General features: G+C 37.1%; 1 protein-coding gene across 1 annotated transcript; it reads right to left on the minus strand.

Annotated features, from left to right (window-relative positions):
- Nucleotides 1-699: 699 nt before the first annotated feature.
- Nucleotides 700-21,650, minus strand: MRPL9 (mitochondrial ribosomal protein L9). Its single transcript, XM_053704076.1, is given in 8 exon segments — nucleotides 700-1,049; nucleotides 1,051-1,071; nucleotides 8,541-8,624; nucleotides 17,279-17,380; nucleotides 17,628-17,681; nucleotides 17,769-17,893; nucleotides 20,190-20,349; nucleotides 21,522-21,650. Coding segments are annotated over 8 exon segments (999 nt in total). The 5' UTR covers nucleotides 21,630-21,650; the 3' UTR covers nucleotides 700-704.
- Nucleotides 21,651-21,918: the final 268 nt, after the last annotated feature.

A 21,918-nucleotide genomic window follows, 5' to 3' on the forward strand; every position in this document is an offset into this window, starting at 1 on the left:
TGTCATGTACACACATCTGACCTATTAGCCTAACCAGGTTTACTATTCAACAAAAGGATACAAAGAGACCAAAGCAAATTTACTATTCCTTTAAAGAAAAGCACTGTGTAAAAGTAGCCTAAAGTATGGGGGTCTATTGTAGATTCAGCTAATGTAATGTGCATGATGTATTCTTGATACAGGCTATGGAAAATAAACTACATAATTATTGAGAGTGCCTGTAGAAACAGAAAATTTACAGAAAGGGTCATGTAATATGAAACCTCCACTGTCTTCCTTCCTGCTGTAAATTAAATCTGGTTAGATTGATGGTGTACTTATTTATTAAAGATTTCATTTGACAATGGTATGATCTTATTTCCTTACTATATTAAATCTGACTGGTCCTGGTTATTGAACTTGTAATTTAAACAGAGAGATTCCGAAATTACCTGACATGTTCATTCCTTAATACTGGGATTTCCTTGTATTTATCCTTTCAGTGTACAACGCTCAGTGCATCCGCTGCTGCTTTCTGCACTTTGTCATACAAATACAATACCGCTGAGTTTTGTCATGGCAGAAAATGTTATAAATATAGTCAGTGAGAGAAAATAAAGAAGCAATATACAGCACTAAGTACACAACGTTTACTTCTTTATTTCTATGACTGAGGGATCACCCCCCCCCCCCCCCCAAAAAAAATACAAATGCTTCGAGTCAACTCAAAAAATAAAGTAACACTGACAGTGCAGTCCTCCATTTATTATAGAAGGAAGAAATGATGGCGTGATCATGTCATCTGTCCCCTTGTTGTCATGTGTACGAGCCGTGCCATATGGCACTAAGTGTAGGATACCATGGCTGGGACTCTGCATTATCAATAATGTCCAGATCTGGTTGCTGAATGAGTAGTTCCCTCTGCTGGCAACTGGTGGTACCTCGGCTCTCCAACTCAACTCGCAGTTTCTGGGCCTACTGGCTGTGTTGCTGCTGCTTGCTGTGGCTAGCCAGTGCTTGTATCGCTAGGTCTTCGGCCTCTCAAAGTTTACAACGGACATGGGCATGTGGCACTGTGTCAATACCGTTCACCTAGAAAACAGGCAGAGAAAAAAAAGGTATTGAATAGTGTATACTTGACTACAGATGTTTAAAAGCAATTCTATCTCTTCCATCACTAGATCTATCTAGTCTATAATATAGGGCTGATTATTTACTCCAATCATCAAGTCAGATTTAAAGTGTTTACCTGCTTGGGTTGACCAGTGGCTAATCACTGTGTTTGAGGTTAAAAGGACATTAAACACCTCTCTTGTTTTATGTAACAAAAAAATTGTTCTTGTCCCCACACTCCCTAAGCAGCCAAAAAGCAAAAGGCTGTAGCTAAGGTTTTTTTTTAAATGGAATTTTAACTGACTTCTCTATTGTATATTCTCTTTTTTCTGAGGTGTACAAGGAGGTGCTACAATCAAACATTCAAGACATCAACGTTTTGATTTTTACCTCTTACTAAAGGAAACTCACAGTGATTTGGACTCTACATATCCTCATTTTGCTTTCATTGTAGTCACCGTATGTGTTTAAGGTATTTAATAGAGGTGTCATTTTAAAGAACTTTCCAATTAACTTTGGTTATCCAGATGTGCACAAATCATTTTATATGTGCTGGTACTTCAGGGCTAGACCATCCTTTTGGATGGGACCAGATAGCAAGAACGTTTTCCACTGAAAAAGGCAAAAGCGGGCTAAGAGAAGTTGTATCTTTGCAATGCTTTTACAGGACCTGCCCCTGATAGGCCAATCTCTTTATAAGAGGGAAGGCATTGCATCATATCTTTGCCAATCAAGATGTATGTTTGATCTGTTTAGAGATAAGGATAGCACACAATCTATTTTCTCTTTCTTTTTTCGACCTGTAAATGACAGTTTATTATTGTTAATATTATTGTTTTTTACTTCTACTAAAGATCCTTAAGGGACAGTCAACTCAAAAATCTGTATTAAAAAGATAGATAATCCCTTTATTACCCATTCCCCAGTTTTGCACAACCAACATGGTTATATTAATATACTTTTAACCTCTGTAATTACTGTGTATCTAAGCATCTTGACATCACATTACTTTATTATTATCTATTGACTGGCATTTTAGCTGTGTTGTACAGAACCCACTGGCGTGAGCACAATGTGAGCTATATGGCCCAATGAACTAGCAGTTATCCGGTTGTGAAAAGCTAATATAAAAAAAAAAAGCATGTGATCAGGGGGCCTGTCTATAGTGGCTTAGAAACAGGCAGACATTTAGAGGTTTGAATGTTATAAAGTATATTAATACATAAATGTTGGTTTTGCCAAGCTGAGGGAATGGAGAGTAAAGGCATTATCTAATTTTTTTAAACAATAACAATTTTAGTGTTGACTATCCCCTTTAATGTTACATATGGTTAATTTTGGCATTTTTATAAATAAAACAAATCATACAATATAAAACTATTTCATCTGTAATAAAACAAATAATTACATTAATAAAGAGTAGCAAATATAATCTAGAGACTGTTGCAGTACAGAAGAATTCTCAATACAATAAAATTGTGCTTTTCTGAAACGTTTAGTGCAAGTAGCCGAAATCACTCTTCTTAGACTCACATGTTGTGCATTATCAGGGATCACAGTGGATACATTCACTTCATTCTCTTTGTTTTAAACAGTTCATAAGACATCAATTAGTATACAGAGTCATCTGATACATTTTCATTTTCCATAGTTATAAACATGTAAATTGTAAGTTAAATACACCCTTGCCAAGCTTTTTTTTTTCCAAATGGTCGAGATTTTTCCATTAGATGAAACTGAAGAATTAACCTTGAAGATTATATGAGCCAGACCTAAAACTTGGTTTACTGACTCCAACACTAGGAACTCCCAATCCAGACTCAGGGGTAAGGGAGGCTCCACACAAAGGCATCCAAGCAAAGAATGATAAAGCAGAGTAACACAATCAATGCAATAGCGAAGACAGGAATGTTGTGCTACCTGAAGCATCACCTACAGCATTTGTTACAGCAGTGCTTTCCAAACTGTGTGTCAGGACACACTAGTGTGTCGGCAGCAGTGTGTAGGTGTCCCTGCTTCAGCACAATTTTTTTAAATTTATTTATTTTTTTGGTTTCTGACTTTTGCCTGCCTGCTAGCATATCACATGGTTGACACGTGATTGATACCTTGTGGGTCACAGATCATCTTAACCAATTGGCGCAGCTCAGTGGGAACTGAAACTATTCCCATTGGCGGCTTTGGCTGCACATTGGCTCCTGACTGCACGTGTAGTCTGCTTTAATTGGCTTGTGACTGCATGTGTAGTCATTGGGTGGGACAGCAGTGTGTTTGCAGCGCAGGCAGTAGTCAATCGGACTCACCCAGCTCTGAGGGCGGCAGCTTAAACGCTGAGCTGAAGTCAGAAGTCAGTGGGGTTTTTCGCAACTAGCTCCCAGTAGTGCATTGCTGCTCCTGCTCTTGATATAAGGATAGTAAGTGGAAGCTTAAAAATGCTTGATGATGAAATGCAAGTGTCTTTATCTAATATTCCACCAAATATTCAGAAATTGTGTTCATCCCATCAACCTCATACATCCCATTAAAATAGTAAGTAGCTATTGGTGGTATTAAACTTTTATTTTAATTCTTGCACATACATACTATTACTTGCAAATTTCATTATTATATAATTTATGTATGTGTCCGTATCTCTTAAAGCAAGTTAGTTTAACCTCCTTTAATTACTGTGTCGCGAAATGATGTAGGTCTAAAAAGTGTGTCACCAACATGAAAAGCTCTGTGTTACAGAATAAGTACTTGTAGTGGATGTAGAAGTGCGTGCAGATCTTATAGTTGATGCAGATGCTATACTTGCAATAGATACATAGCTGACGACAGATGAAGGTCTTACTGATGGTGTAGTAGAGCTGGTGCCAGGTGAAGAATGTGTAGTGGATCCAGAACTAGTGCCAGGAGCCAGAACTTGACAGTAGATATAGAGCTAGTAGAATTTGTGGTGGACCCTGAGTTGGTGCCTGGTTTAGAACTTGCAGTGAATCCAAGCTGGTCACTAACAAAGAGATTCCAGCCTCCAATTCATGAAAGATCTCTCTATTATCTCTTTGTTGGATCCATAGGATCTTTCATGAATTGGAATCTATGTTTATTCAGGACTGTGGCTAACTTAGCAAGTCTGTGGTTCCGTGGGCATAGAGCTGAGCGTTGCCAGGTGCAGAAAGTGTAGTGGGCATCAAGAGCTGAGCGTGCCAGGTGCAAGAACGTGTAGTGGGCATAGAGCTGAGCGTGCCAGGTGCAGTACGTGTAGTGGGCATAGAGCTGAGCGTGCCAGGTGCAGAACGTGTAGTGGGCATAGAGCTGAGCGTGCCAGGTGCAGAAACGTGTAGTGGGCATAGAGCTGAGCGTGCCAGGTTGGCAGAACGTGTAGTGGGCATAGAGCTGAGCGTTGCCAGCAGGTGCAGAACGTTGTAAGTGGGCATAGAGCTGAGCGTGGCCAGGTGCAGAACGTGTAGTGGGCAATAGAGCTGAGCGTGCCAGGTGCAGAACGTGTAGTGGGCATAGAGCTGAGCGTGCCAGGTGCAAGAAAGTTGTAGTGGGCATAGAGCTGAGCGTGCAGGTGCAGAACGTGTAGTAGTGGGCATAGAGGCTGAGCGTGTCAGGTGCAGAACGTGTAGTGGGTATAGAGCTGAGCATGGCGTGTCAGGTGCAGAAAGTGTAGTGGGTATAGAGCTGAGCGTTGTCAGGTGCAGAACGTGTAGTGGGTATAGAGCTGAGCGTGACAGGTGCAGAACGTGTAGTGGGTATAGAGACTGAGCGTTGCCAGGTGCAGAACGTGTAGTGGGTTTAGAGCTGAGCGTGCCAGGTGCAGAACGTGTAGTGGGTATAACAATTGAGGTAGTTGCAGAAATTTGTGAGTTAAAGTGCTTTGTTCTGCCATGGGGCTCTTAAGCAAATGTAATGCTGGGTGTGGTGGTACTACAATGCACTGAAGAGCACTGTAACATTAAATACTAAAAGGACATCCACTATGTCAGCTGCTGAGCTTGTAGCAGACACTGTGCTGGGTCCAGTTGTGGAGCTTGAAGTAAACACTGTACTGTCCAGAAAAAAAACATTGTGGGTGGGCACAAGTGCTGGGTCCAGTTGCGGAACTTGTAGCTTGGCCACAGTGCTGAGTCACAGTTGCGGAGCTTGTAGCTGGCACAGTGCTGGATTCAGTTGGAGTCTGTAGTTGACATTGTGTTGGGTTTAGTTCTCAGAGCTTGTACTGGACATTGTGCTGTGCCCATTTGTAGAGCTTATAGTAGACACTATGCTGGATCCAATTTCTGGTGGCTTGTAGTTGGCATTGTGCTGGGTTTAGTTTTGGGGCTTGTAGTAGACACTGTGCTGAAACCAGTTATGGGGCTTGTATTAGACATTGTGCTGTGCCCATTTGTGGAGCTTGTAGTAGACATTGTGCCTGTGCCCATTTGTGGAGCTTGTGGTCAGTAAAATGCTTTGTTCTGCAGCTGCGCTTAAAAGAAATTCACTATGAGGTCCCCAAGAGTGGAGTTAGAGATCTTCTCAATGGAGTGAGAGCTAAGTCAATCACAGGAACAGTAGGTAACATTTTTAAAGGTTATATAATTGGCTCCACGAATCACTGAGTCATTCTGAAATGTGATTACTACCAATTTCTTCCAGTGGTAGCTTCATTTGGAAGGCTTTGTTTAATGATTCCACAATTTCTGCTTGACGCTTTTTATAGTCCACAGAGAATGTTTATTAAGGTCACCTGTGTAATTCCTGTTCAGTATAATGAATTACTAAAGATATTGTAGAAGGTCATTAAATAACTGGGCTTGTATAGTCTTCATCATGCTGGGTCCATTTGTGGAAGTTGTAGTGGATATTGTGCCGGGTTCAGGTGTGTAGTTTGTAGAGACGTTGTGCTGGGGACATATTGAGGAGCTTGTAGTGAAAAATCGTACTGGATTCAGTTAATGGAGCTTGTAGTGGACATTGTGTTGGGTTCAGTTGTGAAGCATGTAGTGGAACATTGTACTGGATTCAGTTATGGAGCTGTGAAGCTTGTAGGGGACAATCTATTTTCTATACAGAGGTAGAACAGCAGCAGATGTGATAGATACATAAATATGACTGAATACAATGTAAAGATTACTAGTGCAGCAGATGTGTCGACTTGCTAAATGATTGTAACAGAATTAAACGGGACAGTCTAGTCAAAATTAAAAATTACTTATTTAGATAGGGCATGCAATTTTAAACAACTTTCCAATTTACTTTTATCAATCAAATTTGCTTTGTGCTCTTGGTAGTCTTGTTGAAAGCTAAAGCTAGGTAGGTTTATTTGCAAATGTGAAGGCCTGCCTCTAATCTCAGTGCCTTTTGACAGTTTTTTCAGCTAGAAAGAGCTAGTTCATGTGTGGCCATATAGATAACATTGTGTCCACTCCCGTGGAGTTACCTAGTAGTCAGCACTGATCGGCTAAAATGCAAGTCTTTCAAGCAAACTTAAAGGGATACTAACCCCACGTTTTTTCTTTCATGATTCAGATAGAGGATGCAAATTTAAGCAACTTTCTAATTTTACTCCTATTATCAATTTTTCTTTGTTCTCATGTTATCTTGATTTGAAAAAGCAGTAATAAAAGGTTAGGAGCCAGCCCATTTTTTAGTTCAGCACCTTGGTAGAGCTACTGATTGGTTTGCTACATTTAGCCACAATCAGCAAGTGCTACCCATGTGCTGAACAAAAAATGGTCTGGCTCTAAAGCTTACAGTACTGCTTTTTCAATCAAGATAGCATGAGAACAAAGAAAAATTGATAATAGGAGTAAATTAGAAAGGTGCTTAAAATCTCATGCTCTATCTGAATCATGAAAGAAAAAAAAATTGGGTTTAGTATCCCTTTAAATAAGGGGGCAGTCTGCAGAGGGGAAGATACAAGGTAATCAAAGAGGTAAAAAGTATATTAATATAACAATGTTGGTTATACACAACTGGGGAATGGGTAATAAAGGGATTATCTATATTGTTAAACAATAACAATTCTGGAGTAGACTGTCCCTTTAAGAAACTTAGGAAATTGATATTAGGCAACATAATAATATTAATGCCAATTTCTGTCGCAAACATAATTAGACATTTCTTTTCAACTTTGCACTAATAGGTAAAAAAATTCTAGAGCTAAATAATTAGTTACAAATAGAGGATTTGATTAGTGAACCTTGATATTTATTACTCATTGAAACCATTGAAAGATGTGCATCAGTGTTCTCCCCAGGACCATTTTAATGACTGGATCATCAGTCTAAAATTTTATATAAAAAGGTTTCAATGTTTGTTGCACAAATCATCATTAAATAGGTTTTATGTTAAATTATGCTTTTTAATTTGTGCTTTGGATAGCCAGAACATTTTATAATATTAAAAAATTTATTACACTGCCTCCAACCTGGCTAGCAACATTTTAAGTGGAGAACATTGTTAATAATAATAATAATAATAATAATAATAATAATACACAAACAACCACACTTTGAAATACAGACAAGACAATAGATTACCAAGGGTCATCCTGACTTTGGAAAACTTTTTTTTTTTCTAGGTGTACATGGGAAGTCCACTCTAAACAGGTCTTTATTAATAATTACATCTACTGGAGGATTTGCTGTTCATTTTAGCAAACACAAAGGCTGTGAAATCCAACACTTTAAATCCACAATTGTCCCATTAAGGGATAGTAAACCCAATTTTTTCTTTTGTGATTCAGATAGAGCAATGCAATTGTAAGCAACATTCTAGTTTACTTCTATTATCAATTGTTCTTCCTTCTATTGGTATTTTTATTTGAATAGCAGAAATGTATGTTTTAGAGCTGGCCCATTTTTGGTTCAGAACCTGGGTTGCGCTTGCTGATTAGTTAGTTACATTTAGCCACCAATAAGCAAGTGCAACCCAGGTCTGAACCAAAAATGGGGCCGGCTCTTAAACACATATTTCTGCTTTTTGAAATAAAGATACCAAAAGAAGGAAGAAAAATTGATAAAACAAGTAAATTGGAAAGTTGCTTACAATTGCATGCTCTATCTGAATCATGAAAGAAAAAAAAAATGGAGGGTTTATTATTCCTTTAAGAAGAATGGTGAATTATGTACTGAACAGCCCATTCTATACTTCCATTTTATTTTTAAAACACAATTCCTTCTTTGTACAAAACCTCTAAGAATTGCATCCAAAAGTCAAAATCAAGTTCCTGACAAGCGTCAGTTCCCCTCAAGATGAATCCCCATAATCCTCAGCTTGAGTGGGGATGAAACTAGAATGTGTTTCAATAAGAGTTGTTTCTTGCTAGTAAGAAGATGACTAAATAGGTTTCATTCATAATGACAGGTCTATACAAATGTGTAAAATTAACAGGGCAAAAAAAAACACGGGATGAAAAAGTGGTCATTAGTTATAGGTTTGTACCACGGCTCTGACAAAAAAGACAAAACACTTACCGTCACCTCACACCAGTACTCTCCATAATTGGTAATAGTCTCTTCTGGTATCTTCAGAGCATACAGAGGAACCACCACCCCCAGCTGCAAAGCAGAGATTGCATTAATACGATAAGTCATGTGGTACAATGTGTATGTTTAAGAATGAGAATGCTACAATATACAGGGGGCAAAGACAAGATTAACTTAATTATTATATAAAAATAGCTTTCATTAAAATAGGTTCTCTTTATTTTATATAAAGAGTGGAAACTTAAAAGCACAAAAATATAATAAAGAGAAAAAAAAATATATATCTTAATGGCCATATTTCACCAGAGCAACTTATGTAGGCAGCAACTATTCTCAAGCCTATCAAAACCTTTCCTCCTACAAACAGGACTTCCACTACCAATGAAAATCCAAAAGAATGAAATCTTATTTCTCTCTTCTAATGGCATTCCAAGAGACGTTCCTCATAGGTGGTACCCAAACTTTAAGAATACAAGTGAGCCACTAGCAAGAGAACTAAAACACATGATGACCAAACAGATAAATGTCAGGTCATTTAACTAGCATTGATCTTTATAATATTTTGTGACATAGCAGACATCTTTTAAGGGATCTTATCAGGTCAACACAATGGCAACAAAGTAAAAAACTGAAACAAATCAACACTGTGCACTTCCTAAATATGAACTTTAAGGATTACACTTCTTGATAGGCAAAACCAGATGCAATATTTGTAAATTGCGTATTTTCCTCCTTCCACCTCGACATCTCATGGTAAAAGCTCACTCCTAACATACAGCCATGTTCTCAATGTTAGACTCTCGTTTAATTAATCAAATTGAAAGGATTTTACAGTTTATACTACATTGACTATATTCAAAATTATTTTAGAATATGGATTTTAATAGTACAACAAGAAAAAAAATATATAATATTTTTTTTTTTTTTTTTTTACTTACTTGGTCCCGCAGACTCATTCGAAAGAATCTCACCACATACTATATACACACTATGCTGTCTGTCCACATTCTTACCCATAACCAGTCATGTTTATCCAAAAAGCATGCAGTATTTGACGGTTGTAAACATTGTTATACTACTGATGGTTAATTGGTGGTGCTTTAGTTTAGTATTTGCAGCAAAATAAGCAAAATGTTACATTAAATATTGAACTGGAGAAATTTTTTTTATATAAAAATTCTATAAATAGGAAAAAATTAATTGAAATTTGGATTTTTTTTTTACTATCAAAATTTAGTGGCACACCACTTGAGAAACACTGAGTTAGCAGACCACTGCATCTAGCCACCTCATCTGGTGTTAACACAACTCAAAAAATCCTCTACAATCAACTTTCTTCTCACTGGACAACAGTTCTATACCCCTGATCCACCATTTCAGCAACAAACATGCAAAAAATAAGTATATGCTAACTAAATAACCAAAAAAGTTGGTTACATAATAGGGCTGAGTTAGACTAGTCAACTAATCGACTAGTCGATCGGTCTCATTAATCGACTAGTACGGCATTAGTCGATTACTGATATATTACATTTTGCTATATTAACATAGTCAAAAACAGCCCATAGCCTTAGCCTAAGCCTACTACCTATTGCGGATTGTCTCACTTGGCAGCAGTTATGATGACGTGTTATTACTAGGTTTTAAAAATAAATTTAAAAAAAATAAAAATTTACAATTACATTAAAATATTTTGCATTTAATACCTATTTTCGGGCAAGAGGGGGTAATTTCGACTAGTCGACTAGTTGAAAGCAACAGCCCTCAACTAGTCGATTGTAAAAATATTAGTCATGCACACCCCTATTACATAATATGATTGTAGAAGCACAGTGCCAGCCTTCACAACAGTTTTATTCATCAGGTAAAAATGTAAGAAGCCTGTCAGTCTTGAACACTACTGTCTTTATATTAACTCCTTCATGGCTGGCACAAGTGTTAAACACTTGCTGCAAAAAAGAAAATCACGCAATTGCAGATGCGATCATGTGATTTCAAGGCTAGGATCTGATCATGGGGGGACTGCCTACGTTGCTAGGCATGCCCCCAGTCTGATTTTAGTTTGTTAAAAGGGGAAGGCTGCAGGGCGCCTTATTAAAAAGGTAGGACGTTCCATGCCGTCCTTCTGCGTTAAAGCCCAGCGCTGTTAGGACGGCGTGAAGGGGTTAAGTTGGTCCACTATATGATATAGCTGTTACTTACAAACTTGTATAATGTTAATTATAGATAATTGACAATAATACATTTTAATTAAACAAAAAACACACAACTCAACTAATACAAACATGAATAACACTTTAAACCCTATCAAGTCTATTGCAGTTGTAAAATACCATACAGCAGAAACACACCCCAAAAAAATAAATCAATGTAGTTTTTTGTTGTAACTACTAGGTAGGAACATTTACAATTAAAATAAAATGCATAGCTAAAACTTGTAAAGCACTATAGCTACAATTGTATTACAAACGATATAAACCAACAAATAACTTGAAACGTTGTTCAGGACCAGTCCAAAAGAGGAATGACTCGTTTGTTTACAGGCAGAATCTTAAAGTGATATAATAGTGTTAAAAAAAAAACAAAAAAAAAAAACCACCACACACACACATCCTTTTTTTTACTAGGTATCACAAAGCTATTATGCACAGTCACAATAAAGGGTGCTGCAGGAGCACACTTAACTATGCATTTAATCCCTTTGTAGGCCTAAAGCACACAAAAAATATGGTATACAATTAAAATGCAACAAAAGAAGAAAAATATTGGCACTGTGAGTAATATATTTTAGGAAAAAAGATCAATGATCTCGGTGCTGCACTTTATACAAAAATTCAAAACAGGGAATGGGGGAGAGAAGGGGACAAGAAAGGTCTTAACTAGCACTAATTCCTACTTCGTAAATAACTAGGCTGAATATATCAGCTCACCAGAATATGTGAAATAAACCGAAACTTTTTCTTTCATGATTCAGATAGAGAGTACAATTTTAAAACAACTTTCTAATTTACTTCTATTATCCAATTTGTTTCAATCTCTTGGTATCATTTGTTGAAGGAGCAGCAATGCACTAATGGGTGAGCCAATCACAATTGATATATATGCAGCTACCAATCAACAGCTAGAACCTAGGTTCTCTGCTGCTCCTGAGCTTTCCTAGATAGTTTTCATTAAAGGATAACAAGAGAAGGAAGCACATTAAATAATAGAAGTAAATTGGAAAGTTGTTTAAAATTGCAGTCTCTATCTGAATCATGAAAGAAAACATGTGGGTTTCGTGTCCTTTTAAGTTTGTTAAAAAAAATCAAACTTTAATTAATAATATTTAAAAATGGGTAAGTCATCTACCCTTGAAAAACACAAACCCACTACTCATCACATATAAAAACAATAGACTAGAACCACAGTATACTATCCCTCTGTATTCCTGGCCGATAGCTGGAATCGTCGGCTTCAGGTGCCAGGGATAGTAAAGTCAGTGGTCTAGCTTAATACAAGTACAAACGCGTTTCCGCCACTAACACAGGCCTTTTTCAATGTATATCTTGTGGTGGTAACTGACAAACCGATTGCCAAAGACTCAGAGCTTTTGAATCATACAGTGCCATTTTTAGACCAATCAGACGACCGGACCCGATCACGCCCCTTTACAGACCTATAAAATCGCTTCTTGTCATACGCTTCTTGTCATTTCATTGGAAGCAATGTATATGGGCGTGAACTTGACTAAAAAATATGTCTAATACTGGCAATATTGCTTGAATTGATACAATATGTGGCACACAAAGATGAGTACTTCGTACATATGGGAAACTTGACATGCACCTTATTCTGAATGCAACTTTTACTAAGAATTTTTCACTCCATTTTCATTCAGATCACGTTCCAATCTTATTTTTAAGAGCAATTTTCACTAAAACGGGTTGCATAGCGCAGTGACTGACTCAAATATTACGAATCATAACTGCGAGTGAAATATTATCGTTATACGTCTTATACCACCCACACACAAATTTTACTTACTAAACCAAAGCTGGCTAGAGAGTGTATATTAGTATTGTGATATTAGGTAACCAATTTATTACACTGTATTCGGGGTGCATGTCATAGTTTTACATTTTCTAATTAATATAAATATAGATGGAGCTACCAATCAAAATCATATTAATTTTAAATCGTGGTAAACAGTTATTTGTATAACTTCCCTTACACAAAACAAAACACTGAACCCATATGTCAAGATGACAAAGATTGAATCCAAACAAAAGCATGTTAAAAACCAGTGTTCACTATGTATGTGGAGTAAATGTACCTTAAAGGGACACTGAACCCAAATTTGTTTATTTCGTGATTCAGATAGAGCATGCAATTTTAAGCAACTTTCTAATTTACTCCTATTATAATTTTTTCTTCATTCTCTTGCTATCTTTATTTGAAAAAGGCATTTAAGCTTTTTTTGGTTCAGAACTCTTGACAGAACTATTTTATTGGTGGATGAATGTATCCACCAATCAAAAAGGACAACCCAGGTTGTTCACCAAAAATGGGCCGGCATCTAAACTTACATTCTTGCATTTCAAATAAAGATATCAAGAGAATGAAGAAAATTTGATAAAAGGAGTAAATTAGAAAGTTGCTTAAAATTTCATGCTCTATCTAAATCATGAAAGAAAAAAAAATGTGGGTTCAGTGTCCCTTTAAATGACACATGCTCTATGTACATTCAAAGATCACAAAGTTGACAATATACTGATATCTACTTTGTCTAAATATCTCTATTTCCATAGTGACATAAAGTGGTGTCAGTGAAATTAAATGTGGTGAAAAAACATTTCACCACATTTAATTTCACTGACACCAACTTATGTCACTATGGAAATAGAGATATTTAGACAGATATCAGTATATTAACTTTGTGATCTTTGAACGTACATAGAGCATGTGCTGAGGCCTTTATCGGCTGGACGTTGTGGTAGTAGGTCCCGGAGGGAAATCCCCTATTTTCAAGGAGACCTGTGAGAACCATTAAAGCAGCAGAACATATGCATCAAGCACTGTCTACACTGGGGAAGCGATAAGTCTCTGTATACTATTGAAGTCAGTATTGCTAACAAGGAATGCCTTTTCTTTCCTATGACATGGAGAGTCCACGACGTCATTCCAGTTACTAGTGGGATATTCAAATTGTATGTTCAGCTACATGCAAACATGGATCTATGAAAATATTATAGTACTTGCATCAGCACGCATTGCTAGTCTCAATACACACTATTGCAAGCTTAGTGTTAACATACCTAGTTCACAAATAAGGAATCTATTATGTGTGCGTTTTAACATATTTTTGTTGTGCAGGGGGTGTCTGATTCAAGTTTTTCCTCAGCCCTCCTGTGCGTCAAGGACAAAGCAGAGGCTGCAAACCAGGAATCACAGACTCATTCTCAGGTGCAGGCGTGACAAGGTGCTATACTCAGTATTTCACTTAGATTTCATGAGTCTACCTAGCAAATGTGGAAGGTAAGCCCAAATGCTCATCAGCTCTTACAGTGTCTTACAAGGTTCCTATTTTCCTTATGGCTATCTCAAAGGTACTTTGGTTTCCTTGCTCTATAGCATTTATGCATCCTTTTTTTTGCTTTCCTGTCTTTGTTTTCAGTGCTCTCATCAGCACTCGCCTGAGCCAGGGGAATATCTAGAGGTCGTGAGGGATACAAGGAGTTAGGTTTCCTCTGGAGCCAAGGTTAACACTCAACATTATAGAACTCCAAGCATTTCTTAGAGCTCTCTTAAGGCAATAGTCCATTCTCAGTCAAGTCTCATCTCCATTTCTGAAAAGACATCTTTACAGTGGTTGCTTAAATCAACTATCAAGGAGGGACTTGCATCTCCCTCACCATGCAAGAAATGTCTCTGTTATGAATAGAGAAGGAAAGCTGTTCTCTATCAACTTCATATTCAAGGAGTGAACAATTGGGAAGCAGACTACTTTCTTTAATCTGTTCAGTCAGGAGAATGGGTTCTTCATCAAGACATATTCTACCAGTTTATTCTAAATTGGGTTTTACCATGTATAGAGCTAATAGTGTACAAGCTGAATCAGAGCTTCAAGCATATTGTGCCAGATATAGAGACTCCAAAGCTCTGATAGATGCCTTAGTTTGTCCCTGAATATTTCATTTAATGTTCCTGTTGTCCCAATTTGCTCTTCTTTCAAGAGCCATTGCAAGAAATAAACAGGATTCAGCTTCAGTAATTCGCATAGCTTTGGCGCGGGCCTGCAGTATGGTATGTGGACCTAATTCAGATTTATTTTCTTCCTACATGGACCCAATCCATGAGGAAAAAATCTTCTGTCCCAAGGAACTGTGTTTCACCCAGATCTGTTTGCTGGATTTGACAGTATGAAAGTTAAATGCTTAGACCTCAAGATCAGTGGTTTCTCTGACATCTATACTTTGCTTTATGCAAGTAAGTCAGTTAAGCAGAGAATTTTTCATAACATATGGAAAGCTTTCTTTCTTTGGTGTCCTTCTTGCAGGGTTTTTTCTTGGAAATCCTTTGGACAAAATAAACATCTCTCGAACTGGAAGGTCTCACAGTCTATCAGGTCATAATAATCCAACCACAGCTAGTGTCAGATTTCTGACCCAGCAAAGCCATAACCCAGCCAAAGACTGTGGAAAAAAAATTAACCGCATCTATACTGGATTAAATCCACTGTTAAGACCCGGAATGCTGACTCGAAAAAAATATTGATTAGACCATCTATACTGGTATCGTCCCAGCCTAAGAGATGAAACAGCAAATGGCAATAGCAGGCCATTTAGTAAAGTGCCGATTCTCCATATGTTTTGTAATAACATGAAGAGATATCGGTAAGCAAAAAACGTCTCTAATCCCAATCTAAAGGATTATTAAAGGGACACTGAACCCACATTTTTTCCTTTCGGGATTCAGATAGACCATGCAATTTTAAGCAACTTTCTAATTTACTCCTAACAAATGTTCTTCATTCTCTTGGTATCTTTATTTGAAAAGAAAGAATAAGTTTAGATGCCAGCCCATTTTTGGTGAACAACCTGGGTTTTCCTTGCTGATTGGACAGCACCAAGGGTTCTGAACCAGCAATTAGCTGGCTCCTTAGCTTAGATGCCTTCTTTTTCAAATAAAGATAGCAAAAGAACAAAGAAAAATTAATAAGAGTAAATTAGAAAGTTGCATAAAATTGCATGCTCTATATGAATTACGAAAGAAAACATTTGGGTTCAGTGTGCCTTTAAGTGTAACTTCCCTTACCAATAATCCCTAGTCATTCTCTTTGCCTCTGTCAATGGAGGATGTGCGGAGTTGGTGTGTGAAGATATTTCATCCTTTTATGGGTACGTTTCCCTGCAAGCAAGGATTGGGGTCTAGCTGTGTCCATGTCAATCTCTTTAGTAAGAGTAGTGGCTTTTAGCAGTTAGAAGGCGGCTAGTTTGTCTTTGCTTTACTTCTAACATTACTGCTACCCCCGTTATAGAAAGACAAAATTGGTTACTCTGTTTTTTCTTTTTCTACAGGTCTCTGATAGGAGTGTCATTTCACACCTTGTAAGCCGTTTTCCTGTCTGGATATGCAGGTCCCTGTCGGGCTTAGTAGCCTGTCACACCTGGAATTAAATGTCTGCCCACAGTTGAGGTTCCAGGGTCAATGGCGATTTTAAAGCTACAGCGTGCACATCATTAATAAGTGGATAACTTGTGACAGTTTAATTGATCACACTACCTAAATTAAACTGGATGTGTAAGGGTGTTGTATACACTAAGTCTTAGTGACTAAGATTCCATTTTCCTCACCATCATTCCATCTTGCGTGTTTGTTATAAATGGACTGTCAGTTACAGACTATCAGTGTTAGAGAGCGTGCTTTGGCACTTTAAGTGATCTCTTTTTTTGCCTGAACTTTGATATATTCTGTTTATGTGACATTGAACTGTACCTTTTGTGCCATATATCATCTATAATACAGTACTGTATTTCCCATAGTGTTTTTTCAAATGTTTTACAGAAATAGACCAAGTTTGGTCCCCACCAATGTTTTATGAGGTTTAAATAAAATATTGATAAATTGTTTTACTGCAAGTGCTGCATGTTTCATTCTTTATTATACATACACTTTACTTTTTTGCTTCAAAACTTTCCAATTTACTTCTTTTATCAAATTTGCCTCATTATCTTGTTATCCTTTGCTGAAGGAACAGCATTGTACTACTGACAGCTAGCTGAACACATCTAGTTAGCCAATCACAAGAGACAAATGTGTGCAGGCACCAATCAGCAACTAGCTCCTACTAGTGTAGGATAGATGTGTATTTTTTCAACAAGAGATACCAAAAGAACAAAGTATATTTAAAAATAGAAGTGAATTTAAAAAAAAAAAAAAAAGTGTCTTAAAATTACATGCACGTTTAATTTTGACTTTACTATCCCCTTTAAGTGCTTTCTTAGTATTTTGGTAACTTATATTTCCTTCTATTGGCAGTGAGAGTCTACGAGAACATTCATAACCTATGGGAAATACTATTCCTGGCCACCAGGAGGCGGCAAAGACGTGTGTCATTTCTAGTTCCTGTATTCACATGCACTCTGAGGATTACAATATTTCCCACCATAAAGGAGAACTCTTGGGTACACAGATTAAAAACTGCACACAAATTAAAAGTAGAAAGGTTGTGCAAGAGAGTCACTTACATTTTTAAGGAAGTTTCGGGACACAATCTCTTTGTTTAATTCCCACTTGACATTATTCTTCATTCCAACCTCTAGACAGGAATTTTTCAGGTAATTCACAGTCTGAAGAAGCAGCAGAGAAAATGACACTTGATTAGATTCACAAGTTAATCTGATCAATAAATAAATACTACAATCACCACTACCTGTGCTGAAAGACACTCTACATAAAGCTAACGTTTATATCACTCCCATAGGGTGCATGTGCCCCCTCCCACATTGGTCTGTTTTTACCATCCTCAAATTTAACTCTCTGAAAAAGTTACACTATTACATCTCTGTAGGTCAGACTTGCATGTCTGTTTCCTACCAGCTCTCCTGTCCAGGTCTGCATCCTTTCCCCAGGAGCTCCTTCACGCTGCCTCTAAGGAACAAGAGAAATGTGTAGTTAAAGAGCCATTTGTTTATGCACCTCCTTTTGTTAAATGTTGTGCAAGGAGAATACAATTACCCTCTTTTCCTCTTCGAAAAACTGCTTGTTCTCTGGGGAGGGGTACACTGCCAGACCCTCTGCCAGCAACTTATTCCGACCTACCGATTTTGATACCTTTACAGTGTCACCACGGCTACCCAGCTCTGTGATTGGACAAACAAGGATGTGAAGAAAGTCATGAGAGCACAATTACTGCATACATATCCACCCACAGCACAAAACACATCATCTTCTGCAACTTTATGACTTGCAGAAAAAACAAAACAAACAAACAAACATTGTACTCTAAATCATGGATCTCCAAAAAAAAAAAAAAAAAAAAAAAAAAAAAAAAGTGTGTGTGAATATATCTCAATCAGTAATTAAGCAAATCAATGTAAATTAGCTGCATTCAATGTTTTTGTTAACAACATTTGCAGTGTTTTGCATTCCAGGAATACACCAGTTGGAAGCATCTTTTGACTGTGTATCTTATCTCAGCTTTCGATAACAAATTAACTTACTCACTGCGCAAAATGTAGCAGGATAAAACAAGCAACACCATACTTTGCTTCAGTTTGTTAAAAAAAAAAAAACACACAATTTAAGGGACAGTCAACACCAGAATTTTTGTTGTTTTAAAAGATAGATAATCCCTTAAAGGGACACTGAACCCAAATTTTTTCTATCGTGATTCAGATAGAGCATGCAAATTTTAAGCAACTTTCTAATTTACTCCTATTATCAAATTATTTTTATTCTCCTGGTATCTGTATTTGAAAAGCAAGAATGTAAGTTTAGATGCCGGCCCATATTTGGTGAACACACTGTGATGTTCTTGCTGATTGGTGGGTAAATTCACCTACCAATAAACAAGTGCTTTCCATGGTTATGAACCAAACAAATAGCTTAAATGCCTTCTTTTTCAAATAAAGAAAGCAAGAGAACGAAGAAAAATTGATAATAGGAGTAAATTAGAAAGTTGTTTAAAATTGCTTGCTGTATCTGAATCACGAAAGAAAAAAAAATGGGTTCAGTGTCCCTTTAATTACCCATTCCCTAGATTTGCATAACCAACAGAGTTATAATAATACACGTTTTATCTCTGTAATTACCTTGTATTTATGCATCTGCAGACAGACTTGCATTTTAGCCAATCAGTGCTCACTCCTCTGTAAATTCACGAGCATGAGCTCAATGTTATCTACATGAAACACAAACTAAACGCTCTCTAGTGATCAAAATGCATTCAGCTTACAGGCGGCCTTCAAGGTCTAAGAAATTAGCATATGAACCTCTTAGGTTAAGCTTTCAACTAAGAATTCCAAGAGAACAATGCAAAATTGGTGATAAAAGTAAATTGGAAAGTTGTTTAAAATTACATGCCCTATTTGAATCAAAAGTTTTTTTTTTTTGTTTTTTTTTAACTTAACTGTCTCTTTAATTAGAGCATTATATAAGCTAAAAATTATGCCTTTAAGTTTAAATTTTAGCAAATACAGTATCATTAAACACACACAGAGGACAGCATAGACACCTGGAAGCAGTGAAATTATGTGGTCTAAATTTTAGACTCTAAAAGACTTTATTCTTTTACAAAAAAAGAATTTTGGCTATTTGAAACAGTCTTGCTGCTTAGTTTTATTTATCTCTCCCAGCATTTCTGGATCTTACAGAGGAAAGTTTTGTTGCTCTTGTGCAAGTTCTATGCACTTAAAGACTGAATATGCACTGGGAAAGGCTGACCTATGTTAAAGGGACACTGAACCCAATTTTTTTCTTTTGCAATTCAAAAAGAGCATGCAATTTTAAGCAAATTTCTAATTTACTCCTATTATCAATTTTTCTTCGTTCTCTTGCTATCATTATTTGAAAAAGAAGGCATCTAACCTTTTTTTGGTTTCAGTACTCTGGACAGCACTTTTTTTTATTGGTGGATGAATTTATCCACCAATCAGCAAGGACAACCCAGGTTGTTCACAAAAAATGGGCCGGCGTCTAAACTTACATTCTTGCATTTCAAATAAAGATACCAAGAGAATGAAGAAAATTTGATAATAGGAATAAATTAGAAAGTTGCTTAAAATTTCATGCTTTATCTGAATCACGAAAGAAAAATTTTGGGTACAGTGTCCCTTTAAAGTGAAGGTAAAGTTTAATGAAAAGTGCCAGTTTTTAAAAATATTCTTAAAAACAGGGGCACTTTCATTCATTAGCTCGCCAGTCTGCTTTACATAAAGCAAAAGGTAAAGTATTTTTAAAAAGAAGCTTTATTGTAAAGTTTAATGAATGAAAGTGCCCGTTTTTAAGAATATTTTTTAAAACAGGAACTTATTCATTAAGCTTTACATTCACTGTAAATGAGGTCAAACATAAAACACTGCAATAAATAAGTAGTATAAATAGTGTGTAGAAGTGCCACTAACCAGCCATCAAAAGCCAATCTGACACCAGCCTTACTGTGGACATTGCGAGTGAGTATCAACTCCATATTTTCCTTCTTTGTATGCTTTGTGTCTTCCAGCACCCTGTAAACGCGATGCCTTATGGGCTTCAAAACCGGCTCCTTTCCTTCCTTTGCCAAAGGCACCTGCCACCATCGTTCTACAATTACTGTGCCCTGAAACCAAAAAGGAACATTGCATCAAAAATAGCCAGTCCAAAATCCTAACAAAATGACTGCTGAGCCCTACCTGAATCCATCTTTACCTCACAGCAATCTTTATTCCATTTCTTTATTTTTAATGCGTGCCAATGACATAATAAACCACAAATTGTTCTTTTGCTGCTTTGGTGCCGTTTTATGTTGACATCTCTTACATAAAATTGAAAAAAAAAAAAAAAATGTAGCAGATGACCCCCAATTAAAAAAGAAAATGTGAATATATTTCCACACGTAAATTAATATTTTAAATGAAACAAGAAATGAATATTTTCAGAAAACTGATACCAAGGTATCAATTATTATTGACGGAATGATAACTACCACGCTCAAAGCGCTGTTGGCGGAAAGACACAAGTCCCCAAACCTGAACAAAAATTGATTTATCTATCACAAATTTTAAAATGCAATCTTTTAGATAGAACCAAGACATGAGTATCCCTAATAAATTCTGAAAACATTTTTGTCCTTCAGTGTCTATTTTATTCCCTAACTATTCAGAGAATTCTCCTCTTGTTACTGAGCAATCTGCCTCATGTTCTCTTGCTCTTCTTTTTTAATCTACTTTCTCTCCCCCTAGTGATGGTTTTGGAACTACATTTCCCACGATACTTAGGCATTCTGCAGTCTAGTTGAGCATCATGGGAAATGTAGTTCCAAAACATCAGGGGTGCCAATGTTAGCCATCACTGCTCTAGTCTACAGCATTTCCCCCTTCTATCTGGCATTCTGACACTCATTTTCCTTCATATACCCTCACTGACTAGACTAACAATTCCCTTCTCACTCCCAGCTTTGGAATTTGCCCCAATTCTCCTAGTTATCGACTCAAACAGGTGACAGTCTGTCCTCACCATCCATGCTTTCATTTCCAGCATGGATTTGCTGCCTAGATGTAAACTATTTTAGTATTCGGCACGACATTACCCTAATAATATTATTCCCACACTGTTCATATCAGACACCCATCTCTTGTCCCATTCCCCCGGCTAAGGCACTTTCCAACGTCTCCTAGTTATTCCCATATTTTCGGGATCTAATGCAAACTCTCCACTGTGGGCATTTTCTACAGGCTATGCGTGCCCCGCTTCCCTAACTAATGATCTACCAATCAGTGCCACACTCATTACCCGACTAGGAACCAAAGACAAGGATCCCCTCGTTAACAGGCCACACGTTCCTTTCAGCATCCTGACAGAAACTCCAAGGGCAACATGTGGGAAAGGACGACCAATCATCTACAACATCCTACTGACGTCAGGTCACATGATTACTACCTGCCTATCACGGTGATTGTTATAGACACAGTTCGTGTTATTATGTGACGTATGTAAGGGGCTGGTTACTTTAGTGCGGTTGGTTGTTCGTGGAGTGGATTCGTTCGTGTACAATTGTGTGTCAGTTGTACTAAGTTTAATTTTATATACTGTTAGTTACTTGATTAGAGGTGGGGAATATAAAACAAATAACGTATGCCAGTTACTGCAAAATTGCTATAATAATTGCTATATAAATAACTATAATTAT

This window comes from Bombina bombina, chromosome 1 (genome assembly GCF_027579735.1).
Source record: "Bombina bombina isolate aBomBom1 chromosome 1, aBomBom1.pri, whole genome shotgun sequence".
NCBI lineage: Eukaryota > Metazoa > Chordata > Amphibia > Anura > Bombinatoridae > Bombina > Bombina bombina.